Here is a 27,856-nt window from a genome sequence, read left to right on the forward strand (position 1 = left end):
ACCAGAAGTCAGAGCAGAAAGAGATGACAGTTTATTAGGTATGTCCATGTAAGTGTGTAAATGAGGGATCTACTGTATAATGTGCAAGGATGGCAGATTTGTGGTAGCACAGCTAAATAAGTAGAGCCTGAAAGAAACACATGCCTGAGAGCTCCCAAGAACACCAGCACCCCTGCACAGTGACGGCATCATAACATCCACGTTTACCATAACTCCCCACGCCTGTGAACAAACACTGTGTCTGAATCTTGAATATTGACATCAAGGTTATTGCATAGCGTGGGAGCTTTATAAGATGAGGCACGCTGTGGTAGATTTCCTTATTCAAGATGTTAATAAAACACCTGCAGCTTTTGATATAAGAAGATGCGGCAGATCATAATGTACCAGGAATTCACTGTGGGGCAAGTACTGTAGTAGTGGGGCAGCTGATCAGTGCTTTGTTGGTCATTCGAAGTATTTTATAGTGAATAGAACATTTCAGTAGGATCCATATATGCAGTATAGATAAGAGATAAGAGTAATATGAGTAAGAATGGCTAATGCATTTTGAACAAACTGAAGCTTGTTTGTATTCTTGCAGGTACATCCAGATAGTAAAAGGTATTACAGTGATCCAATCTAGAAGTGATAAATGCATGGACTAGCTTTTTAGCATTATGTAAAGATAATATGTTCCTAATCTTTGCAATGTTCCTGAGGTGGGAAAGACTGAATAAAGTATTATTTGTGTTGAGTTGTATCAAATGTTGATTATGGCGCCTCACTGTAAACCAGCCCACACACAGCTCTGTCACTGAAGAAAGAGCTGTAGAGAGTGGGAGGAGAACAGCCCACACACAGCTCTGTCACTGAAGGAAGAGCTGTAGAGAGTGGGAGGAGAACAGCCCACACACAGCTCTGTCACTACTGAAGGAAGAGCTGTAGAGAGTGGGAGGAGAACAGCCCACACACAGCTCTGTCACTACTGAAGGAAGAGCTGTAGAGAGTGGGAGGAGAACAGTCTACACGCAGCACTGTCACTACTGAAGGAAGAGCTGTAGAGAGTGGGAGGAGAACAGTCTACACGCAGCACTGTCACTACTGAAGGAAGAGCTGTAGAGAGTGGGAGGAGAACAGTCTACACGCAGCACTGTCACTACTGAAGGAAGAGCTGTAGAGAGTGGGAGGAGAACAGCCCACACACAGCTCTGTCACTGATGGAAGAGCTGTAGAGAGTGGGAGGAGAACAGCCCACACACAGCTCTGTCACTACTGAAGGAAGAGCTGTAGAGAGTGGGAGGAGAACAGCCCACACACAGCTCTGTCACTACTGAAGGAAGAGCTGTAGAGAGTGGGAGGAGAACAGTCTACACGCAGCACTGTCACTACTGAAGGAAGAGCTGTAGAGAGTGGGAGGAGAACAGTCTACACGCAGCACTGGAAGAGCCAACTGGGGCAGAAATTAGGTTCTAAACTCATCATAACTGGACCACCAAGACAAACCATGGTAGACTTACAGGTAATCAGACTTACATGTTTGTTTTTAAGTTTGAGTCTTTATTGTCATTGTCACAATTGTAACGAAATTTAAAAGTGCTCTCCAGTCAGTGCATCATTCTAAATATAATTTTGGTTAAAAAAGAGAAAGAGAATAGAATAAATAGAAACATGTAACAGCTTTGCAACATACCTAAAACACACATTCACATCATTGCATAAAAACAAAATGGACATACATCAACAGACAAGCATGCTTTTTGAACCATTACGCATTGCTGTATTGAGGGTTGTTATTGCAGTTGGAAAAAAATATGCTCGTGTCTTTTTGTCCTTGCATTAATTGATCTGTGCTGTCTGCCTGAAGGCAACAGTTAAAATAGGGAGTCACCGGGATGGTATGTGTCCTTTATAATGTACTGGGCTTTTTTGAGTCAGCAGGAACTGTGTGGTTGTTCCAGTGTGGGGAGACAATCTTTTTGACGGTGTTGATAACTCTCTGCATGCATACTTAATCAATACATTTCAATGTCTCTCTTTGGATTTCATGTTGGCTGCTCCCAGACCCCTCTCCTCCAGGTCCTCCATGACTCATTCTGGGTCTTAAAGAGAGTCCATCCAGGGTCACACATCTCTTCCTGAAACTCCTCACAAGGTATGCATCTCAGAAATTAGTGTTTGTGGTTGGTAAGATGATGAACAATGGTGATATCATCACAAAACAACTAAATGTAGAGATGGCGAAGAGATATTAAAGCCAGGCACGTCAGAGAAGCAGATTTCTCAGGAAAGGAGACCTAATTTGTATTATTGCATACCACGGCATCAGCAAGCACACAGGCACAGGTGTGAAGTTGTTCATCTGTGTGTTCTGTTAACTGCCATTATGCTAATAATAGGGACCAGCAAACAAGCTTTACAAAACTAGCTCTCTGATTTATTACACATCTACAGTTTGGTTTGTACACGTTTATTTGCATGCCATTATGTTTATGTAACACCCCAGGAATGTTCAAACATTTTGTTGAGATATCTCTGGAAGACCAGTTTTCAGGGTTTGCTGGTGAATGTGTGTCTGCCTCTGAGCCTCCGTACAATAGGACATATCTGGATCAGCTGTAGTGGGAGTGAAGCTGTGGGTATCCAAACCACCTCCGTTATTCCTCTCAGTGATGAGGACTATGAGGATCATCCATTATCACTGAGGATTTTAAATGTACTCAATGTTGTTGCTCATTATTGTCTAGGGGCAAGCACAAAAACAGTCAACTCACGGAGGCACGAACTTAAGACAAAGACGAGCACGAGACATTGCGCGAACGCACATTAAATAAGTGCAGAACACATTCCTCAGTGATCACAAGACGAGGCACAGGTGAGACCAACAAACACGCTCACTAACGACCTACACCCACGGAACTACAAACATGGACATAACTGCACGCAGACGACGTAACAACACGCCCACAAGGACGGGTCCGGAGCTGAAACGTGACATATGGACAATAAGATTAAGCCGATCTTTAGAACCCAGGCGCAGTGTTGTGCCAGTTAGCACTAAAAATGAATTACTTCAAAGTTAATAATAATAATAAATAATAAATCTGTTTTATATAGCGCTTTTCTTAGTACTCAAAGTCGCTTTACAGTAATTTCACACAAAAATTCACGTACAAACATACACACAAAAAAAAGAAAGAAAACAAAACGGAAAGATAGGGTAATGACTTAAGTGTTATATGCAGACTGGAAAAGGTGGGTCTTGAGGTTATGTTTGAAGGAGTGCAGAGAATCAGAGTTTCGGATGGTCAGGGGTAGAGAGTTCCAGAGGGTGGGGGCAGCAATGGCAAAAGCCCTGTCGCCAATGGACCTGTGTTTGGTGGAGGTAGTAGGAGTGAGGAGGTTGGCATCTGCAGAGCGGAGTTTGCGGGTGGGGGCGTGACGGTGCAGGAGATCTGATAGGTATGAAGGGGCAAGGTTGTTGAGGGCCTTGTAGGTAAAGAGGAGGATCTTGAAGTGTATGCGTTGTTTTATGGGAAGCCAGTGAAGTTGACGAAGGACAGGGGTGATGTGTTGTCTGGGGGGGGGAGCCGGTGAGGAGTCGGGCAGCAGAGTTTTGAACATATTGTAGTTTTTGAAGAACAGAGGAGGGGAGACCATACAGAATGCTGTTACAGTAGTCGAGTCTGGAGGTGATAAAAGCATGAACTAATGTCTCTGCAGCAGAGGTGGGAAGAGTGGATCGCAGACGCGCTATGTTGCGTAGGTGGAAGAAGGATGTTTTGACTACATGGTTGATGTGAGATTTGAAAGAAAGTGTGGGGTCCATATAAATCCCAAGGTTTCTGACTAGGGGGGAAGGAGTGACAGAGTGGCCGTCAATATCGAGAGTGAGATTTTGGCAGGTGGGGAGGCTGGATTTTGGACCGAAAATAATGATCTCTGTTTTATTACTGTTTAGTTTGAGAAAGTTATGAGTCATCCAGTTTTTGATGTCTGTAAGGCAGCAGGTGAGGGTGGCGAGAATGGCAGGAGAGATGGTTTTTGTGGTGATGTAGAGTTGAGTATCATCAGCGTAGCAGTGAAATTTGAGGCCATGGCGACGTATGATGAGTCCGAGAGGAAGTATGTACAGAATGAAGAGGATGGGACCCAGAACTGAGCCTTGAGGGACACCGTGTACGACAGGGTTGGTGTGGGATTTGTGTTGGTTGATGGTGATGTATTGGAATCTGTCAGACAGGTAGGATTTGAACCAGGCGAGGGCGGTGTTGGTGATGCCGATCGATTCGAGTCGATTCAGAAGGATAGAGTGTTTTACTGTGTCAAAAGCAGCACTGAGGTCAAGGAGGAGGAGGATGGTGAGAGAGCCAGAGTCAGAAGAAAGCAGAAGGTCATTTATAACTTTCAGTAGGGCCGTTTCGGTGCTATGGTGGGTGCGGAAACCGGACTGGAATGTTTCGTACAGGTTATTTGAGCGAAGGTGGATCTTGAGTTGGTTTGCAACGGCTCTTTCCAGTAGTTTTGACAGAAAGGTGAGGTTTGAGATGGGTCTGTAATTATTGAGGTCCTCCGGGTCAATGCCGGGTTTTTTAAGAAGAGGAGTGATGGCCGCAAGTTTGAGAGGTGAAGGTACTGTGCCAGAGGTGAGGGAGGAGTTTATGATATCTGTGATTAAGTTCAGTTCATACTAATGAAAATTATTTAGTTTGCGTTCATAGTTCAGTTTGTAAAATACTGCAGATTGCCCACAACATGCTTGTCCAATTCTTTTTTTGGAAAACAAAGGCAGCAGGTCCCTTACAAAATCATGTGATCTTTATTTAGGTTGAATTAACTTTGTTGTATGGTAGTTCTTGATTTCTTGTACTCATCAATAAGTCTCGTTTATTCGGCGAGACCACGATGCTTCAACACTATATGTCATTTTAAATTTGATGTGACTGGTCCAAAGTTGTTTTTTTCAGATCAGATGCACACAATTTGCATAAATAATGTGGGTTTCTTTTCCATCTGAGTCCACACGTGTGTTCATAACGTATTTAGATGCTCAAACAAACCAGCATCAGCAGTTATGTTGTTTATGCTAGCAATGGATATGGGCTATGTGTCATATGGCGTGCAGTTAAACGTCATAAAAGAGTCATAAAACCCTTGGATTTATGTTCACTGTTTATAAACTGAACAATTCAAGTTCAGAATTCACAAAAATATTAATATTTTTAATCAATGGTTGTGTTACAATAGCTGTATTATTCTCCAATTAAGACACATTAATTAATGCATTTTGCGCATTAAGTACCGGTAAATGTTTTATATTCATTAAAACATTCATTGTTTTTTATACTAATATTACTGGTAGTATTAAGGCCTATTCACACAAGGCGTTTTTTTTCAGATTCTGTCACGAAATTTCAATATGCTTTTAACTGTTCAACTAAAAAAATATATCAGAGACTCATGGAAACACATGGTCTTATGATTATGCAATGAAAGCTAGCTAGCTAATAGTTTATATTTCTTCTCCGATCAGAACAGACAAGGAACTGTTTATTTGCTTCTATTCTTATGTTCACTGTGTTGCTTGTTATCTATGTTTTGTGCTCTGCCACAAACAAGATGAATAGTTCTGCTGCCCTGACATCCATTCATTTGGACTGCACTCTGGTTGGTCAACCCGATGTTTTTGTGCCACAAACTTTTGAATAAAAAAATAAGAGAAAGGAGGACACTACTTTCTCCACTACTTCAAACACAGAAGCAGTTTATGGTAAATTTTCAATAAATCTGTAGTTGTTCATTGTAATTCTATTGACCTGCAATGGGTTATTTGAATGTCAACATTTTTACTTCTCTCAGTTTTTCAGCCATGAATATGTATTTTTATAGGACACTACAATTCAGTCGTTTCCAGTTTTCATGCTCATTGAAATGTGATCTACAGCACCTTCATTAGGACTACCAGGACGTTCTCAAAAAGCAATTTGAAGTGTTAGGTCAAATACACTCAGTATGATGAAGATGGCTGCCACCTACTTTACTATAAGCATCTTGTGATGGAGATCATTGCAGTTAGTACAGATGGCAGACAGTACAGACGGACCATGTGAAACTTCATGTGAAGCCCTCATGAGTTGATGTGTCCCTCAATGAAAGGTGTATATGTGAGGGATACAAATAACACTAACACAATTACAGATATGACCAGATAAATATTATTTTTACATGTAAGGGTCACTGCTGGGTTGAGTATGGTCACTTCATATATTAAAGAAAAAAAGTAGTATTTGCAGTTAAAAGAAAAATCAAAGTACATTGATTTAGAACATACTGTTGTATCAAAATGTGCTGTTGGAACAGCTTCACCATAGGTCAGTAGCGTCCTCTGGTGACAGTCATGATTTTGCATCACTATGTATTGTCATGATGCATTGTTACACCCCTAGTGTTTACCAGTAGTAACACAGTGTATGTGAGGTAGGAATGAAACCAATGTAATGCTGTTTCTTATATGACGATAAAGTAAAAACATTAGAGACGTACATCATAATTTACTCACTGTGCCAAAGCATAGATTAAAATATGATTGGTGTTTTTATACTTCTAGTGCACAAAAGGGTGCATGTTGACCTTTTTATCAGTTGGTTAAAAAGCAGTATATTGTATTTTTTAAAGAGAACTTGCATTGCTAAGCTCAAAAAAGTCAATTTGAATGTTTTATCACAAGTATGTAAGTAATTCATACACAATTTTTTGAGTTAACAAAATGTTTTTTATATTATAGTGCTATACTATGTGTAAGTGTATGAAAATTACTGATATAGATTCAATCATTATGATTTGGAACAAACACACAGTTAAATGCCTGTTTATAGATAATAAGGTTTAATAGGAATTTGGAGAGCTGTTTCTTGTAAAAGCTTCATTGTAGATGCACCCTCTCCCCACTTTGCCATTTTACTCCTCTGGTAAGGCATGGCAAGTCATCCTAAACAGAAAGAAAAGAGAAATATATTGCATGCAGGAGACTGGAATTACATTGGAAACTGTCAAAGGATGCTTAGCTGGTATTCTATTCTATGTGGTATTAATAGGATTGACTTAAAATAAATCACACATATGCACAACATTTCATTTTGTTATGAAGCTGCATTTAATGCACTGTCCTAATTTAATTAATATTTTTGTTTTCCCTTGAAATCCTCGTCTCAGTCATTCAGTCAACCCAATCGCATCATCTCTTCACTGTATCTAGATCAGGCAATAAAGTAGAATAAGCATGTTCCCATTGGACAAAGGCAGCACACTGTGTGTATACACCCCACACACTGTAATCAATGCTGTCATTCTCCATAAATGTAACACACTGTAGACCATTTCCAATTTCCATTTACAGTTTAAAGTAATTTTTGAATTGTGTCCATCTATTTTCAAAGTTACTGTAACTGTAATGGAACCCCTCTAAAACAAAATATCTTCCCATCCATCCATTTTCATCTGCTTATCAGGGTCTGGGTCGCGGGGGCAGTAGCCTAAGCAAAAAGATTTCTCTCTCCCTAGCCAACTCTTGTGGGGGGAATACCATTCCCAGGACAGTTGAGAGATATAATCTTTCCATCATGTCCTGGGTCTTCCCTATGGTCTCCTCCCAGTTGGACATGCCCGGAATGCCTCACCAGGGAAATGCCCGGGGGCATCTGGACCAGATACCTAAATCACCTCTACTAACTCCTCTGGAATGACCGAACTCCTCCCCCTATCTCTAAGGGAGAGCCTGGACAACATGTGGAGGAAACTCATTTCAGCTGCTTGTATATTCAATATCATTCTTTTGGTCACTACCCAGAGGTCAGAAGGTAGATTCACCAGTAAATCAAGGGTTTTGCCTTTTGGCTGAGCTCTTCATCACAATGATCTGGTACAGTGTCCACAACACTGCCTCTCTCTCGTTCCATCCTTCCCTCACTCGTGAACAAGAACCCAAGATACTCAAACTTCCACTTGAGGCAAGGACTCACTCCCGACCCAGAAAAGGCACTCCACTTTTGTCCGACTGAGCACCATGGTCTCAGTTTTAGAGGTGCTGATTCTCATCCTGGCCGTTTCGCACTCGACTGCAAAAAGATCCAACGAAAGTAGGAAGTCCTGGCCTGATGATGCCAACAGGGACACATCATCTGCAAAAAGGAGACTTGGAATCCTGACGCCACCAAACCGAACTACCTCCACCAATTGGCTACACCAAGAAATTCTGTCCATAAAATGAACAGAATCAGTGACAAAGGACAACCGTAATGGAGTCTTACTGGCAACCATGTGAACCAAGCTCCTGCTCCATTTGTACAGGGACTGGATAGCCCATAGCAGCAGGTCCAGTACTCTATACTCCTGGAGCACCCCCCAAAGGAATTCCCAAGGGACACGATTGAATGCCTTCTCCAGATCCATAAAACACATGTGGACTGGTTGCGCAAACACCCATGCAAACTCTAGGACCCTCACAAGTGTAAAAAGTTGGTTCACTGTTCCACAACCAGGACAGAACCTGCATTGTTCATCTTGGAACTACTACTTCTTCTTCTTTCGGCAATTCTCGTTTAGGGGTCGTCACAGCGGATCAAACTCCTCCATCTGGCCCTGTCCTGAGTGTCCTCCATTCAGGCATGAAAATCTGTCACCTTTCGGCAAAATTCGCCGTTTTGAAGTTGAAAAGGGTGACCTGCGTGAATCGTGTAGATCCGATGAGTTTTTTGTTGGGGGGGGGGGGGGGGGGGGGGGTCGGGAGATTATATGTATATATTTTAATTATCATTGACTCATTAAGCAAACAGAGCACTTCCGAAATCGGCAATTTCAATGACACAGTGGCCAGCAGTTTCCGCCCCGAACCATCATAGAGGCCAAATAGCGTTTCAATCATACCAACGTTCTTCATTCATGTTATTCATTTACTGCTAAGCGGGACGAGAAGCAGGACCTAGTGCTACACTGCGGACAAGTCAGAAGAGCGTACATTTACCAGATCGTACATTTACCACTACATTTACCACTACATTTACCAGATCGTACATTTACCACTATATTTACCAGATCGTACATTTACCAGATCGTACATTTCCCAGTGGATTTAATTGGGTTATTAATGGTTTCAATCGTTTTCATATTTTGCGGTAAAACAAAGTTACTGCGTTGAATATTGTCAGAGCCACAAGCTCTTGTGATAAATAGGTAGACAGATAGACCTATTAAGTTCGCGTCAACCCCGTTTAGTTAACGGTGATATAAAATAAGAAACGAGATTTTTTTTCTAGTGTGTCTGTAGTTGTAACTGGTGAATCCAGGGACGGGTGATGATAACATTCGCGCCAGGGCTGAAAAGGTTGAAGATGAAGTTGTAAACTCTTGTAGTTTGAGTCTACCCTGTGCTTTAGCCCATGTTAGAAAATAAAAACACGTGAACCTGGTATTTTTACACTCATTTTCGCTGCTGATGTATTTATTGGTTCATTAAGACGTAATGGTTTTGACTGAGCCATCTGGAATGGCGAAAGCAGCCTCTCGCGTTTAAGGATCAGGCTCCATACATTGAATCCATTGACAAGACAGTCAAAAAAAATTTTTTTATGGATTTTACTATATTTTACGGAGCCCGTAAGGTGACATCATGTAAAAAAAAATAATAACACGTGGCCACGACTTACTAACGCGTGGGAACGAGATACTAATGTCGCCTTTCACACGCGGCAACAAAGTTTATTTTTTCACAGCAAAGCAAGCAGATCCCAGGAATGTTCGCGAACTGACTGCCCAAGGAAGGTAAACCTGGTTTTATATAAAGTAATACTTAATTGTCTCGTTCGCACGCGTTAATTATCTCGTTCACACGCGTTAGTAAGTCGTGGCCACGCGTTATTATATTTTTTACATGATGTCACCTTACGGGCTCCGTAATATTTGGCATCACCTCTCGCTGTATCCCCGTACACCAGCAAACACCCCCCCGTCGCCGTATACCCATGACGTCACATGTCAACGCCCCCCCCCCCCCCCCCCCCCCCCCACCACGTCAACGCCCCGTCGCCGTATCCCCATGATGTCACATGCCCCGCCCCCCGGTCTTCTCACCTTTTTAACCCCTGACCCATTTTCATGCCTGTCCATTGACACACCAGCCACCCTCATATCCTCTACCACTGCATCCATAAACCTCTTCTTAGGTCTACCTCTCCTCCTCCTCTTGCCTGGAAGTTCCATCCTCAAGACCCTCCTACCAATATACCTCTCCTCTCTCCTCTGTACATGTCCGAACCATCTCAATCTCGCTTCTCTAACTTTATCTCCAAAACATGCTACATGTGCTGATCCTCGAATAAACTAATTTCTGATCCTATCCTTCCTCATCACTCCAAATGATAATCTCAACATCTTCATCTCGGACACCTCCATCTCCCTTACCTGTCTCTTTGTCAGTGCCACTGTCTCCAGTCCATACAACATAGCAGGTCTCACTACTGTCCTATAGATCTTTCCTTTCATTCTAGCCAACACCCTTCTATCACAGATCACCCCAGACACTTTATGCCATCCACACCACCCTGCCTGCACTCTCTTCTTTACCTCTCTTTCACTTCCTCCATTACTCTGTACCCTCGACCCTAAGTAGGTAAACCTTCACCAAATCAACTCCTTGTAACTGGACCTGTCCACAGTCTGCCCTCTCATTCACACACATGTACTCTGTTTTTACTCCTGCTCACTTTCATTCCCCTGCTCTCCAAAGCATATCTCCATCTTTCCAAGCTCACCTCCACCTGCTCCCTACTCTCACTACAGATGACAATGTCATCAGCAAACATCATAGTCCAAGGGGACTCCTGCCAAACCTCATCCGTCAGTCTGTCCATGACAACTGCAAACAGGAAGGGACTCAGGGCTGATCCATGATGTAGTCCTACCCCCACTTTAAACCCGTCTGTCATTCCTACCGCACATCTCACTGCTGTCACACTGTTCTCATACATATCCTGCACCATCCTCACATACTTTTCTGCTACTCCTGACTTCATCATACAATACCACAGCTCTTGTCTCTGTACTCCATCATAAGCTTTCTCTAAGTCAACAAACACACAATGTAACACCTTCTGTCCTTCCCTATACTTCTCCATTAACTCTCTCAAAGCAAACATAGCATCTGTGGTGCACTTAGCTGGCATGAAACCATACTGCTGCTCACAGATCTCTACCTCTCCTCTAAGCCTAGCTTCCACTACTCTTTCCCAGATTTTCAGGCTGTGACTGATCAACTTTATTTCCCTGTAATTACTACAGCTCTGAACGTCACCCTTATTCTTGAAAATCAGCACCATTATGCTTCGTCTCCACTACTCAGGCATCTTCTGACCTTCCAAGATTCTGTTAAATAACCCAGTCAAATACTCCACTGCTGTCTCTCCCAAACATTTCCATGCCTCCACTGGAATATCATCTGGTCCAACTGCCACACTTCATTCTCCCAATTGCAGCCCTTACTTCCTCCTTGCTCACCTGGGGCACTTCCTACTTCACAACCGCTACCTTTTCTAACCTTCTTTCCCTTCCCAAGAAACTCTCCTCACCAGACAACACATTTCCATCTTTATCCTTTATCATCCTAACCTGCTGCACATCCTGCCCATCACGGTTTCTCTGTCTGGCCAATGTGTACAGATCCTTTTCCCCTTCCTTAGTGTCCAACTTCTCATACAGCATGCTATATGCCTTCTCTTTAGCTTCTGCCACTGCTCTCTTTGCCTTATGACACATCTCCTTGTACCTCTGTCTACTTTCTTCATCTCGCTGAAAATCCCAATTCTTTTTAGCCAACTGCTTTTCTCTCAAACTTTCCTGAACTTACTCATTCCACCACAACTCCTTGTCTATCTTCCTCTGTTCTGAGGTCACACCAAGTAGCTTCCTAGCCACATCCCTCACTGCATTTGAAGTCTCCTCCCAGGTATCCAGAACACCACTACCATTACCCAGTACCTGCCTCACCTCATCCCTGAATTTTACACCACAGTCCTCATCCTTTAACTTCCACCACCTGATCTTAGGTTCAGCTCTCACTCTCTTCCTCTTCTTCACCTCCAAAACCATCCTACATATCACCATCCTATGCTGTTTAGCTACACTCTCCCCTGCTAATAACTTGCAATCACTAACTTCTTTCAGGTTACGTCTCCTACAGGGGATATAGTCGTCCTGTGTGCATCTTCCCCCACTCTTATACGTTACCCTGTGCTCTTCCTTTTTCTTAAAGTGTTAACTACAGCCATCTTTCTCCTTTTAGCAAAATCTACCACCATTTGTCCTTCTGTATTCCTTTCTTTAACACTATATCTACCCAACACCTCCTCATCACCACTGTTCCCTCCACCAACATGTCCATTTAAATAACTAAATATCTGCTCAAATAACCACTATCTCTTCTTTAGGAACCTGCAAAACAACTTTATCTAATTCTCTCCAGATATCTTCCTTCTCCTCCACATCACTACCTGAGGAGCATAAGCACTGATGACATTCATCATCACCCCATCAATCTGTAACTTTACACAGATCACCCGGTCACTTACTCTCTTTACCTCCACTACACTCTTACAAAACTCATCCTTCAGGATTACCCCTACTCCATTTCTCTTCCTGTCTACACCATGATAGAAGAGTTTGAAGCCACCACCAATGCTCCTGGCCTTGCTCCCCTTCCACTTGGTCTCCTGTACACAGTATATCTATCTTCTTCCTCTCCATCGCATCAGCTAGCTCTCTCTCTTTGCCTGCCATAGAGCCTACATTCAACGTACCAATTCTAACCTCCACCTTCCTGCTCTGCCTCCTCTCCTTCAGCTTCAGAATCCTCTTCCCCCCTCTCCTCCTCCTCCTTGTCCCAACAGTAGTCCAATTTCTGCTAATGCCCTGTTGGACAACAGCACCAGTGGCGGTCGTTGTTAACCTGAGCCTCGACCGATCCGGTATAGAATTTCTATTTTTAAATTTTTGATGCGCATCATTTGATTTGGTGCAGTTTTTACACCGGATGCACTTCCTGATGCAACCCTCCCTATTTATCCGGGCTTGGGACCGGCATTCTTCATCTTGGAACTGGACTGCCACAACAGTCACTGACAACCTTACGGCCATAGCTCCAGTCCGCCACATTGACAGAGGAACCATGGCCTCACTGGGGATGCAGTCAAAGCAGTGCCAGATGTGGGAGTTTAAGTTCTTTCTGACAGGATCCTCTGCCAGATGTTCCCAGCAAACCCCCACGATACATTTGGGTCTGCCAGGTCTGTCTTGCATCCTCACCTGCCATCTGATCCAACTTACCAGTATTTGGTGATTATTTAACAGCTCAGTTCCTCTCTTTACCCAAGGGTTCAAAACACATGGTCACAAGTTCAATTACACATCTACAAAATTGATCATTGAACTGCGGCCTAATGTGTCCTTGTACCTTTGTGCTCGAATATGGTGTTCATTATGAACAGACTGATGAGCACAGAAATCAAACACCACTCGGGTTCAAATCAGATAGGTCGTTCCTCCCAATCATGCCCTTCCAGGTCCTACTGTCATTGACCCCATGAGCATTGAAGTCTGCCAGCAAAACAATGGAAACCCCAGAAAGGGCACCTTCCAGTATCCCCTCCAAGGACTCCAAGAAGGCTGGGAACTCCGAACTGCCCAAAGGCGCAGGGAAGCAACTAAATAATCCCACTCATGCCCTCCTCCTTTCTTCACGGGCAACAGCACAAAGGAATAAAATCCAGCATCTCTCGAAAGGATTGGTTGCAGAACCCAAATGAGTTGAGGTGAGCCCAACTATATCTAGTTGGTATCTCTCATCCTCACGCATCAGCTCAAGCTCCTTTCCAACCAGAAATGTCACATTCCATATCCCAAGAGCTAGCTTCAGTAACCGAGGATCAGAACACCAAGGACTTCAGCAGCAAACTGTCCAATGCACAATGCACTGGACCCCTAGTGTTCCCTCTACCACAGGTGGTGGGCCAATTACAGAGACAAAACATCTGTATCATTCAAAAATTTCATGTAAGCCATTACCCCCCACCCCCCAATGTGTCTGTAAACACTGATTAAATGCATGTTTTCAACAGCATTTATATTCTGAATATATACATTAGAAACATTTAAAAATATAGTATATTTTAAAAATATAACATATTTTAAATGTTTTACATATTTGAAAATGTTAGATATTCAAAAAATTACCTTATCATTGCTCCATGACACATTTAATCTTTCTCCTTTACCAGAAAAGGAAACATTGAAAACAACAATCTAAATATTTACACTTTATTTTTGAGCCAATTCCAAGTGACTATGACTAAGTGACCAAGTGTGTTTATTATAGGAGGATACTTACTGCAGTGAGGGGGAACGTATTAGATTCAAATACTATTACTGCGTCGTATCCCTCTGGATTCCCCACACACTGTACTGGGAGCTACAATAAAACACAACCATGATATATCATCAAATAAAACACACCTGTTAACTAACTTTACTGGGAAAATTATGATATCTTAACTAGATTGGATGTGAATAAAAAATAGTAAAAAGCTAAATACCTTAAGCTGTCCCTCCTGAGGGGTTCCCTTAGGTTTGACTTTTGAAATCTTAAGACCCTACATCACAAATGTTCATTATGTTACACAAGGCTCACAATAGGTTTTACAAAATAAAATGCTCAAAATTCAATAATTGATCTCCCCATTACCTGACAGAATCTATACTATTTTTTTTACATCTACGCATTCATACTGAGTGTTTCACAACTCTCCATATTTCAATTAAACTGGGGTAATTTTCCATAAGCTAAAAGTAGATTACAACACAAGGTTTACAATGGGTGCTGATAGCATTTTGATGACCAGAGGTGGTGGCTAAAAGCGAAATCATATAATTTGCAAAGTGAAGGTATTATTTATTTATTTGTTGTTGTTAAATTTTATATTTAATCATACATCCAAACAAGCCCGGCCACCAGGAAATGTCCGTTCTGCAGTCTTAACGACATAACGCTGTTCATAACAAAGATGACAAAGCACTTTTCACAATGCTTTGTTATAATTTTTTTTTCATTACTCCTGAAAGAACTGGAGTAAAGAAGTCAGGATTAGTCAGACATGCATTGACATAACATAGGCTATATGCACAATTTCCCCAAGAGTAAATAAAAAATAAAGCTAAATGCTAAGCTAATTGGGCATTACATAGTTTTCAGCATTTATGTATTTTCATCAATGCTTGTTAAATAGCCTAACTTTAAATATTCCTTTTTAAAAATATATATGTACATGCCTTTTTCTTAGAACAGTATTTAAAAAGTGTAAATGAATTGTATCAAAATAAATGCTTAGCATCATACCACCACACTAATGCTAACCTAGTTTCAAGCCATTACAGGTTAGACTTCGGATGTTTGTTCTTGATCGACGATCAGTAATCAAACAAACTATACATGCTGATATAAATCAACCATTACACATAAAAATATATATATTTTTAACATATATTTCTTTAAAATATTACCATGTGGGTTGTTGTGGTCGCAAAATTGTTCGGGTAAAACTTATGGTATGACTTATGGTCAAGGGCACGTAAGCCACGTCTAACTTGTAATACTTAGACTGAGGATTACGTCATCTTTAAATTAGAACAAAATGACAATGAATTTTGCATAAATGGTAATCCAAACTACAACCAAAGCAATATAACTATTCTATTCAAATTGAACAAAATAACAATGGATTTTGCATATTTGGTAATCCAAACTACAACCAAAACAATATAACTATTCTATTCAAATTGAACAAAATGACAATGGATTTTGCATAATTGATAATACAAACTACAACCAAAACAATATAACTATTCTATTCAAATTGAACAAAATAACAATGGATTTTGCGCAATTGGTAATCCAAACTACAACCAAAACAATATAACTATTCTATACAAATTGGTTTAGTTGCTTTAACACAGCTGATAGTGTTTTCCATTCCCAAGACTTGAATTAAATGTGTACAAACTACTCTGTGAACCGTGTTATTGATCTCTAGAAATCTGACACATTTTCCTTGCACTTCATGAAAAAAGGAACAACCATTACTTTACACTAAAGTATCATATCGATGAGAAAAAATTAACCACATCCATGTCGATAAACACACTGATACTGTAATACACTGAAACACTGGAGCCTTACAAATCATAATAATGTAAAAAATACTTTGAACGTCTGTATGTGGATCAGCAGTACTGTCCTGTGAGTTAATGAAGGGAATTTTTACTGACACTACCAACGCAAATGACTACGCATGTAAACCTATTCAAATGTATATGCAAAATGAGGAAAAAAAAACAGCGATGCATTAGAATGTTTCTATTTCAAAGTATTTTTATTCTCGAGACTACCTTTTTTAAAATACGTAATATGAGTGCTTCATAACTGCTCCGCCCACATACACATTTATTGATTACTGTTAAATTATCCATATATTTGTGTCTGTGGCATAAGTGCATTTTAAGCAAAGGACTGACTTATATACAACTAACAATTAGAAGTAAAATTCTAGTTAACAAGTCACCCATGCTATCTGCAACATATAAAGACATGTTAATGAATGACAATTATATCCTGCTTAACTGCCTAGTAAAACATCAAACCTTTTTTGTAGATTTTACATCTTAATGTTAATTTTAATCTCTTTAATATGTACACAACTGCAGGCTGAGTCCTAGGCCTGGTCAATAATCAAGAAAAAAATTGAGCCATGTAGTTTACAATATAGTTAACTTAAAATAACCATGATCAGTTATTAAACTGTATCACCAGTTGATTTCCTTTCACATTTTGAAAGAACATCCTGAAATCTAACAAAGCAAAATCATACATACAAAATGATAATGAAACCCCTAGAGCAATAAGACTTCATAGAATTATTGTCCATTTATGGATTTTTTTCTATTGAATTGTTGCTACTAAAAATATTTTAAGAATTCAATCTTGCTTTTTCCTGAAATTACACAGCATCACCTAGTTTCTCTAGTATACACTACATAAGCCATCACTAGACAGCACTACCTGCAAAAGAGTGCTACATATTTTCAAATTGATCCACATAAAATCACAAAACTCCCTTGTTGCATTTAACCTATTTCCACAATACCATGTCTATTTAACCTAAATGGAAACAATTACATTTTCAATGTATCTGCAAATAAGCTCAATACTCACCAATCATTATAAATTCATATTAGGAAAATCATCTCTGCTCCCCAAGATGATTTTGAGCTGAAACACTTGCCTGCAACATATTTGATTGACAATGCAATCATTGTCATGCTTAGAAGAAGTGAACCTTGTTGAGAAAGCATTTACTCCCAACTCCTTTGCAGATATGAAACCTCCCCCAGTTAGTATCGGTACTTTGTGGCTTTTCAGTTTCATCAAAAACGTGAAAACACAATCACAAAATGAAATCTTTTTGTATTATTTTATTTAAAAGACAAGGTAGGAGCCATTCAGACACATTTTATGACATTAAATCTCCATATCTCAGCTGTTTCTCCTCTCTCCATGTTCCCCAACTGCTTTTACATTTGCCTCATTTTTTTCTTTTTTCCTGAAAGTAAAAGCCAGAAAACATATTGTAAACTATAATATAACGATTACATTAAGATTCGTCTTAAACTATGACTACTATGTTTGAGGAAGAAAAAAAAAGAACCAAGAGGCCAAACCTTTTCCCTTTGTCAGGTTTCTTTTTCGTGAGAAAGCGGGGTGTTGTGCGGATTGTCGATCTCCTTGGCGGTTTCTTCTCAAGCTGTCGTTTCACTTTGCTGTGGAGACAAAATTGTTTAAAAAGAAAGCCAAGCACAAATTTCACCCAGGACTTAATATCTAAAGATTGCTACAATTTCAATAAATAAATAGAATTTCAATAAACGTGCCATCTTCTCTTTAGAAAAAATTATCAAGAGAAGAGATACTAAATGTGGTTTAGAATTCACAAGGGTGGACAACATCCAAATTGCCTCTGATCTGCAAGACATCATTGACTGTACCTTTTTAATTTCTTGAATCCAATCATGTAATCCGGCACAGGACATCCAGCTTGTTTTATTACAGTTGCAATGCTAAGGTTAAAAATGATGGACAGAATAAACAAATTTACTACAGAGCTTACCTTCTGTATCATGATCCAAACAACTAATTCACTGTAGGCTGTTATAATAGGTACCTGCGCAGAAGTGGTTTGTCATTCTCTGTAAAAAATGTGATGGCTTTCCCCTTATGGCCTGCTCTTCCAGTGCGACCTATATAAGGGCAAGGAGTAAACCCAATGATTTACATTTGTCAAGATATTAAAAATGTCCTCAAACTGGACCATATTTTTGCCATTTCAAGTACAGTCATAATTTGTGCTGTACTGACCTATCCGATGAATGTACTCCACTGCGCTAGTGGGGAAGTCGTAGTTAACAACCAGATTGACTCCTTTGAAGTCGATGCCTCTGGCCATTAATGCCGTACAGATCAGTACCCAAATCTTACCACAGCGAAAACTGCTTACCACGTTGTCTCTCTAAACACATTAACAGGAGATAAAAAATTAATAAATAAAAAAAATCACACACATCGTCACTATGCATTGGAAGTGTGCAAGTTTTCGTTAAACACAAAGTTTATCAAACCCTTCAAAAAGGACAAGATTGTTTTTTACATGAGCAAGATTTATCATTCATCAAAAGTGTCAACACTATAACATAGGATTTTACATTATTTATCAGACAGTTGATGCCTCGGGCAGTTTAGAGGTGAAAACACTTTAAAACATTTAAAGCAGAAGCAGCAGTCTTATGAGCCTGTATAAAATTTATTTTTTTTAAGTGACAAAAGAAATTTCCCCTGACATTTCACGCCTCCAGTTTTCAACAAACCACTGGGTATCTTCTTGGAAACACTGTTTACATTCAAGTGCACTAATTCCCGCTACAGTGTGGGGCAAGATGACTGAAAAGGATACCTAACAACTTTGATCTCGCAAAGGTGGTCACACCCCTACATAACAGCTTTTATAACTGCTCCCAAAGTTTTTCCTCTGGTACAGATGAGTGTACACTTCGACTAGTGTTATGTATTATTTTATTTAACGTCTTTTTCACCTTCACACCGTGAAAAACTGAAATAGAACAAACACATCTTTTACATTAGCAGTGCATCTCCATAGCTAACAATCGTTCTTAATTGATTTACAATTACCACACTTGTTAAACGACAAACCCAAACATACCGTGTGCACTTTTGGTCCAGAAATTAGGAGAAGTTAGGTTTTAAACGCTTTCTTCTGTGTGCAGCTTTCTACGTCTACGATTTTTATCTTCCTCTCACAACCCTTCACATGGCCACACAACGTGCAGCTCACAGCTCGAGCAATAAGCGAGATTACTGAATGGTACACATTTGCTTACATATACATATTCATACATACAGAATAGAACATAAATCCCGAAAGGCTGCCTCTCCAGTAATAAACACGGACACCAGATACACAAATCCAATTTCCTGCGACAGCTACAGCTTTACAAAGGCCAGTCTTTGCTGAGCCTTTGTGTGTTACATGTGTGCCAAGATTGCTGGAGAAGGGTATTTAAGTGTTGATTTTTAGTGGCTACGCCAATATGAATATCTGATATTATAAAATGCTAACCTGAGGAGAGGCTTAGAGCTCAGGTAGAAGAGGACAGGTGTTTATAAACTATTCTGGTGCTGATGCCATGCAAATGTTTCAGATAACGCTGAATGCTAATGTTATGTACATACCTTGTGCAACTGTTGTCTACATGCGTCTATATAAATGTCCAATTCTGTCTGGACGGGACATCTGTTACACATCTTATATGTATATAAACTTGAGTTTTTATTTTTGTATTTATATTTAATATTTGTGTATTTTCACAGATGTATTCATACATTTTGTATACAGGTGTATGCAGAATGCTGAGAACCTTTTCATAATTTATCATACTTTCAGACCAATGTTAAAAAGGCATTTAAATTTAAATCTTACATTTCTTGACCCAAAAACTATTAGTTTTATTTTTTTCAGAGGGAAGGACTTCAACCAAAAAGTTATCTTGTATCAGCAGTTTCACATAGCTGTCAGACTAAAATACATATATTTCATCAATGTACTTTAGTATATTAACCTTGTAATTATTATAACATTAATATTATTTAATACACATTACATATGCTATTAAATGTTATCTTTATGGTTCATTTATAAGTCTGATTTTCTGTATTGGAAGGTTGCTGGCCATACTGGCTATGTCCTGTAGGGGATCAGAATTTCAGCGCTCTTTGGCACTTAACCGGATTAGAGGTGAATTAAGACCTACTTATTCAGGTTAGCTTTTAATTTACCTGTGACTTCTGCATTTTACTATGTTTTAATTATTGGATTTATCTTTTATTTTTGTATTCATTTGTTCCATATCATTTCATTGCAGTATTATCCACCAGTCCATCTGCATCCACCAAGATCTGGGCAGTCTGACTAAAATACTGCGAATCGCTTTCAATGTCACAAAAAGGAAATAACACTGAACAGAACACACCGCTATTTTCTTGGAACCAACCTGTTGTTGTGTGCGGTCAGCATGGATCACATCCACATTGATGCCCTCATACACCAGCTCATGGAACAATTCACGGGCACGCTCAATGGACTGCACAAACACCAGCATTGGTGGCAGGAAACCCTGTTAAGAACAGTGGGGAAAACACAGCAGCAGTAGTAGTTATGGAAGGAGTTCGCTCTGACTCCAGGACAAAGGATATCCAACTGCATCATTATAATTCTTCAAAAAAATCAGACACCATTTTAAAATCGTTGGAAAATGAAGTGTGCATCCATGTTTTAAATGAATTGCACGTGAATCTTCTAAGGACCACTGGTCGTGGTTCATGGCTAAAAATAATGTTCATCAGTCAGTGCTTTCGTGTTAGTCCCATACCTTCTTAATGAGATCCCTCATGGCGAGCAGTTTGCCATTCTCTGCACCTACGAACAGAAGCTCCTGCTCTACTGTCTCTGCTGCAGAGTTCCTATGGACGTAAACACGGTGAATAAGACTATTATTCACATGCAAAACAACCTATTAAGCAGGAAAGAACATTGGCATTTTCCAAGACCAAGTTATGGGTGACAACAAGCTAGTGATGAGATACCTGTAAAGCTGATCTGCATGGAACTAGATAACACTGATAAGACTGCTCAGATATCAAGTGTCCATTTGCTGGAAAGGTTATTCATTAATCTAATTTACAAACAAAAGCACACTAAATCAGGCTGTGTACATTAGACATCGTACATTTCATTTTCTGGTTTTATGTATGAAAAAGCTGGACTGGCTAATGACATGACAAATGTTATAACAACGGCTGAACTGATTTAGTGGCTTCGCTATACATAAAAAGAGTAAACCAAGCTTTTCAATAAATGTGTCATGTTTTTTTTTTTTACCTGGGCCCAATGTTCACACACACAAGGTTGTCCAGATTGAGCTTGCACCACTGCTCTACCTCCATGGTGTAGGTGGCGCTGAAAAGTGCTCGGCGGATCTTGGGAGAGGAGCAAGCCTGGAAGATGGTGGCCAGCTGCTCCCTAAAGCCAGTCTTGCCGTCCTCAAACAGCTTATCGGACTCGTCGACCACCAGCCACTCCACACTTCACAAAACAAGAGAACAAAGCAGCTTTAACTGAAGGTTTGGTCAATATACCTTACCTCAGACCTGGTTCAAATACAGTAGCAGTGAATTTTAATTACCACCTATACTGCATACTTGTGCTGTTAAGACGAAGCCCAACTCATTTAAATGCACCCCAATAGGCCAAGTTCTGCAACGCAACATGCCGACTATTACTTGACTGCCTTAGTGTACATCACTATAAGGCTGCATTTGATACAATTAGATATCCAGTGCTGCTTGAACATTTGTGAACTCCTTGAGTAGTTTAGATTTTTCTGTTGTTTTACCATGATTCTCTTATTTTATCATCACCAGTTTGTATACGAAGTGTGATGTTTATGTTCATTAGTTCCATTTTGAAACATGAAATCAGAACATCAGCAAACGTAAATGAACCACAGCTGCACTGGTAAAGTCAATTAGGTAAAAGACTAAGGTGAAACATGAGTGCTCAAGTCATCAGTTAAGCAGACCAGTCAAATCAGACATCCTTGGGAAAAGATTTGAGCCACCCTGATTAAAGGGGAGAGGAAACAAACCAAACCACTGTAATGCCAAGACGTAAATCACACAGATCAACAATGCCAAGAGGAAAGGAGACATCCTATGACATCAGAAAGAAGGTAGTAACAGCCCATCAGTCTGGGGAAAGTTGCAGGACCATCTCCATCCACTGGAAAATGAATCATTTACAAACGGAGGGCTCTCAGCATCACTGCAACTCTGCTAACAAGTGGACGGCCATCAAAATGTGCACCAAGAAGCACCAGAAAAATAATTCTGGTAAAGGCCAAACCATGCATCACCTTCAGAGAGTTGCAAACCTCTGGCAGGACCTGAGATAAATGTACATGCATCTACAATAACACAAAAAAGACATGGCATTCATGGGAGAGTTCCTAGAAGGAAGCCTCTGCTCTCAAGAAAGAACAAAGTTGCCCCTTGTAACTTTACCAGAGAGCACTTGGACAAACCAGAGGCAAACAGATGAGTGCATTATTGCATAATTGGATTATTTGGCCACAATCACAGGTGCCATGTTTGGAGAAAAGTGAACACTAGGGGTGACCTGCAATAGTCGCTGATTCGACTATAGTCGACTATACCAGTCGACTATGAACGTCATAGTCGAATGTACCATTCTAACTGCATGGGGGTGCCCAAGGATGCAGCTAAGCATTAGTTGTTACATGAAATGTCGTTTTCGTTATATATAGCCTTTTGTCAAATAAAATCATCCTAATTTCTGTGAATAAATATTTTTAAATGATCTTTGCGCATTAACAATAGGCATCTTCCTTACTACACATTAATAAATCACACCCTGCTGTTGCACAATCCAAATGAGCGAAGCTGAACATGCTACAGCATCTGCCGAGATTAATGGCTACTAAAAAACTTTTGAAATTTTTTTTGAAAAACATAAAGATGAATCAAACAAAGTAAAGTGCAAGTTATGTCATCAACGTCTTTCATTTCGCATGACAACAACCAACATGGCATACCATTTAAAACGCGTAAGGCGAAAAAAAACTTGTCGTTTCAGTCATGTCGTCTCGTCGCGTCTCGGCAAGTAGGCCTATAAACATTTTTTGTTGTTGTTTGCTTTTTAAACCCCGTTACTTGAACCTTTCCTTATATTTTTTTGCTGTTGTGTAGCAATTTTTTAGTATTTTCAGGCAGGCATATTTTATTAAAAATATTTTTGACATTTTGCACAGTGCCTGTCTGAAAATTTGATATGCGCAATGCGCACTGACGGTTAATGTTCTCTAACGTTTTATTAAAAAATTAATAAGTAAATAAATAAAAGCGGAATAAAGCCAACCTACCGTGTTTATTCATTTATCTGAGTGTTTTAGGTTTTTACTTTGAAGAGGAAAAAAGTCCTGAATGAGAACGGGATCCTGTTTAAGGTGCTCTAAATAAAAAAAATTTTAAAAACCCGATTCGACTATTAGTTGACTAAAGGGAAAAGCTGACGAATCAGATTCGACTATGAAAATCCTTAGTTGAATACACCCCTAGTGAACACTGCAGAACCTCCTCCCAAAAGTGAAGCATGGTGGTGGAAATGTGAAGGTCTGGCCCTGCTTTTCTGCCTCTGGAACTGGAGGACTCCATATTAACAAGGGAATCATCAATTTCCAGGCCTGCCAACAAAATCTTAACTAGAATCTACTGCAATCAGTCAGGGAGTTGAAGCTGGAACAAATATGGATTATACAACAAGACAAAGATCCAAAGAAGTCCAGCAAATCTACCAAGGAACGGCTTAAGAGAAAGAAGATTTGTACTCTGGATTGGCACTGTCAAAGTCCAGACCTCAATTCCATAAAAATGCTGTGGCAATAATTTGCTATAAAAAGTCTCCATCTTTACACAACAATTCAGGTTATGTTAGCAAACCAACTTAGGCTTACCTGCTTAGATCTATAGCTGGTGGGTCCTGGTTAAGCAGGTATATCAGCCTATTAGGAGTTGTCACCAGTATGTCTGAGGGTGAAAGAAATATATTTTTTCAAAAACAAATCAGCACAATCGTGGCCGGAATATGTGGTTCAAGATAAGGTAACTTACCAAACTTCTTGGCTGACTTTGGACCATATTTTTTGACTGCATCCACTCCTTTGTTAATGATGTGAACCCTGAAGCCCATACCCTCAGACAGTTTCAGCAACTCTCTGTGTGTCTACAAGCAAAAGAACAACCAAATGAAGAAGAGATTGCCTTATCCCTGGGCAGGGATGGAAAGTAACTAATTACATTTACTCACATTACTGTAATTGAGTACTTTTTATGAGTAATTTTCTGAGTAGTTTTTGAAATATGTAATTTTTACTTTTACTTGAGTACATTTTGACCCAAGTAGTTTTACTTCACTACATTTGAACACCCTCACATTACTGAGTAAAAAAATATTGATGGTGAAAAATTAAATGCGGGCAGAAATTTAAACTTCTGAGTCCCAGAACTGAAGGCCAATTGCATGGCCTTGCGCGCGCCCTTTCCATTGTCTCATAATCAGGTCGTAATCTGGTGCACTTTTTTTCCAAAAGGATGAGATTGTTCTATCTTTAAATCTTCTATTTATCAGGTTCTGTGGGATCCTGTGGACATTTTATTGTGAAAAGTGGAATCCTGTGGGCACTGTATTTTGAATAGTTGGATCCTGTGCGCATTTTGTTTTATTTTGAGATGTGGGATCCTGTGGTCATTTTATATTTTATTTTGAGTTGTGGCAACCTGTGGGCATTTCATTGTGAATAGTGGGATCCGGTGGGCACTGTATTTTGAATAGTTGGATCCTGTGAGCACTTACTTTTAAATTGTGGGATCCTATGAGCATTTTTTAATTTTTGATGTGGGATCCTGTGGGCATTTTATTGTGAGTAGTGGAATCTTGTTGCATTTTAGTTTGATTTGTGGCATCTTGTGGGCACTTAATTTTGTGTGCATTTTGTTTTTTGAATAATTTGTCATTTAAATTTCTTTATTCTTATCATAGTGTTGTCCGTTGGACAACAGGACTGAACATTGTTTGCACTTTATGGTACAGGTTGTGTCCTTGTGCTGTGAGGAAGTATGTTCCTGAGCCCAGCTGATCTTTTTGCAAGTGTGGATGTGCACTTAAATACACTTTGAAATCGATTAAAACAACTTTTGCTGAATTTGGTTGATGATTCATCCATGCATTAAATAACTGAAAGTAACTTAGTAACTTTTACTCAAATTACATTTTAAATGAAGTAATTTTGTACTTTTACTCGAGTAAATTTAGAGATGGGTAATTTTACTTTTACTCTGAGTAGATTTTAGGCAAAGTAATTATACTTTTACTCAATTACAATTTTTCAGTACTCTTTCCACCTCTGTCCCTGGGTAAACAAGTCAGCTCCATGGTTTTATGGTTACGACCAGTACCGGTATGGTTACGACCGGTGTGTGACCCCAACATTATAATATCTCACCTGGCTGGCCAGCTCTCTGGTGGGAGCTACGATGAGGGCCCTGAAACCCTTATTAATCGGCTGGTGCAGATGGGCAAGCAGGGGAAGGCAAAAGGCTATAGTTTTACCAGAGCCTGTGGGGGCACATGCTAGGATCTCTCGCCTCTGAAACATAAAAAAGACATTAATGTCTCAATGTCACTTTCATTTTAACATATGGTGAGAGCTGAGAAAGGTTAGCCTACATGCATCATGAGTGGTATGGCCTGCATCTGAATGGGCGTGGGGGTTTGGAAGCCCGCTGCTTTGATGTTCTGAATGATTCTTGTGTCCAGGTCATATTCCTGTCGAAGCTCTTCAAAGGTGGTAAAAGGATCTGGGATATCTGTGCCATGGACATTAATCCTGTTCTTGTGCCTTATCTGATTGACCTGAAATTAACAGCACACACTGCTCAATCATCACACGAAACGGGTGTTTGTGAACTGTGCCCGAAAAAGGGTGATGTTTGTTTACATCTCTTTTTTTACTGCTACAGTATAAGAGTAGTTTTTTTAATTTAGAGTTTTTACCTTCTCTAAATGAAGCTGTTTTAGTCTGTTTAGCGAGGGCCTGTCTTTAGCTTTTGTCTTCGGTCCTTCTGCCTTCTTGCCTTGTGAAGACGTCCACTGAATTCCCCCTTTCTCTGGGTCTTCTTCGTCATCACTAGTGGATTCATCAGTCTCTGCATCTATGTAGACAGAGAGGAGTTAGAAAAAAAATCTTGCTGTTTATGATTTGGGAATGTACATCTAATTCAGTATGCTCTACTAAGCAAGTGTGTTCTAGCAGTGTACACGCAAGACAAACGGAATAAACTTTGGATGGACATAAGTCTAAAAACCATTTTCAGAAATACAATAATATAAATACATGTTTGAGTGAAGACAAGTTTATACATACAGCTACAGCTATATTAAATTGCAAAGGGAACAGTATAGGTGCTGCCATTTAGGAATTGACAGCATCATTACTAAATATTAAAGCAACAATATACAAAGCATTATGTATAAAACTGCATCTGTTCGGAGTGGCAGGACAGCGTGGGTCTCTTACCCTCAGTTTTCCTTTTTTTCCCTTTCCTTTTCTTCTTTGGTGCGCTCAACGGTTCATCCCCATCACAACCTTTACGTTTTTCTGTGACTGCTTGTCCTTCCTCTGCCTTTTCCTCTTCATCGTCATCGCATGTGCCCCCTATATCCCTCTCATCTTCTGCCTTTATGCCAAAGAAGCTAATACCGGTCAAGGGGTTGGCGATATCTTTCCTCTGAGACCTCACCACCTGTTTAATTGATAATGAGAAGGATGAAGGAAAGAAAGAAACATCTTAGATCAATGAACTCAAAATAGGCCATGCTTACAAAACCTTGAGCATTATTTAGATACAGCAATATTACAAACTACTAGCCAAGACGAACCACTGACTGTAGTTAAAATGATTTAAAGGGAGAAGTTTGCACATAAGTGTGCAATACCATGATTATTTTATATTTTCAAGACACCTAGGTAGGCCTGCCTTGTTTTCTAACTAGCTACCTAGCTTAGCTAAGAAAATTGATTAGCTAGCTACTTAATACAAACGTTTTCTAGCGTGATCTTATCTTACGTGTCATATATGCGCCAATTTATCTCAAATACTCATTTGAAAAATTTGCCTAGCTTATTAAAATATTACCTAGCTATATACGTAGATAACTATCTGACAAAATCATCTTTGGGTGGTTGACTGGGAACTAACGTTCAAGGTACCTAGTTAGGCTAACGTTGCACTCATAGAAACACATGTTAGCCAGGGCTAGCAAACTTTATTAAAGACCTTCATGCATCGCCTATATACACCTACTACTCAGGAAAAGATTCAGAGCGAAAGGTTATGTAGACGTCACCTTAAATCTTTCCGCATCTTTTCCAAAACGTTTAAAATCAAATTTTGCACCAGCACCAAGCCTCTTGAACAACTCCACTGCGTCCATTGAGCCTCCGAACACGTCGAATAAATCAGGCGTTAATAATCGACTGTAGAGTTGCCACGACGTGCAGCTCGACGGTCGATTATCGT

At 39.9% G+C, this 27,856-nt stretch overlaps 1 protein-coding gene and 2 long non-coding RNA genes across 3 annotated transcripts; 1 reads left to right on the forward strand and 2 right to left on the reverse strand.

Annotated features, from left to right (window-relative positions):
• Nucleotides 1-1,229: 1,229 nt before the first annotated feature.
• LOC143481806 (uncharacterized) lies at nt 1,230-20,462 on the forward strand. The gene is made up of 3 exons (XR_013122085.1): nt 1,230-1,501; nt 2,044-2,134; nt 20,365-20,462. It is a non-coding gene; the product is annotated as an uncharacterized LOC143481806 (long non-coding RNA).
• Nucleotides 6,301-15,804, reverse strand: LOC143481805 (uncharacterized). Its single transcript, XR_013122084.1, has 5 exons — nt 15,580-15,804; nt 14,616-14,672; nt 14,411-14,491; nt 14,257-14,291; nt 6,301-6,967 (listed from the first exon to the last, which is right to left on the reverse strand). It is a non-coding gene; the product is annotated as an uncharacterized LOC143481805 (long non-coding RNA).
• ddx52 (DEAD (Asp-Glu-Ala-Asp) box polypeptide 52) lies at nt 17,533-27,852 on the reverse strand. Its single transcript, XM_076979939.1, has 15 exons — nt 27,684-27,852; nt 26,854-27,079; nt 26,331-26,488; nt 26,004-26,189; nt 25,780-25,923; nt 24,389-24,500; nt 24,232-24,304; nt 21,582-21,785; nt 21,073-21,163; nt 20,695-20,817; nt 18,488-18,638; nt 18,294-18,369; nt 18,118-18,189; nt 17,794-17,892; nt 17,533-17,675 (listed from the first exon to the last, which is right to left on the reverse strand). The coding sequence occupies exons 1-15, from the start codon at nt 27,768-27,770 to the stop codon at nt 17,609-17,611; spliced, it is 1,869 nt and encodes a 622-aa protein (XP_076836054.1). The 5' UTR covers nt 27,771-27,852; the 3' UTR covers nt 17,533-17,608.
• Between the last annotated feature and the right edge of the window lie 4 nt (nt 27,853-27,856).

The sequence above is a fragment of the Brachyhypopomus gauderio genome, chromosome 18 (genome assembly GCF_052324685.1).
Source record: "Brachyhypopomus gauderio isolate BG-103 chromosome 18, BGAUD_0.2, whole genome shotgun sequence".
Taxonomy (NCBI): domain Eukaryota; kingdom Metazoa; phylum Chordata; class Actinopteri; order Gymnotiformes; family Hypopomidae; genus Brachyhypopomus; species Brachyhypopomus gauderio.

Coding starts and splice junctions, on each gene's coding strand:
- ddx52 (XM_076979939.1), bottom strand. CDS start 27,770: ATGGACGCAGTGGAGTTGTTCAAGAGGCTTGGTGCTGGTGCAAAATTT. Junction 26,190..26,330: donor AACAGCTTCATTTAGAGAAG/GTAAAAACTCTA, acceptor TGTTAATTTCAG/GTCAATCAGATAAGGCACAA. Junction 24,501..25,779: donor CCAGAGAGCTGGCCAGCCAG/GTGAGATATTAT, acceptor TTTTGCTTGTAG/ACACACAGAGAGTTGCTGAA.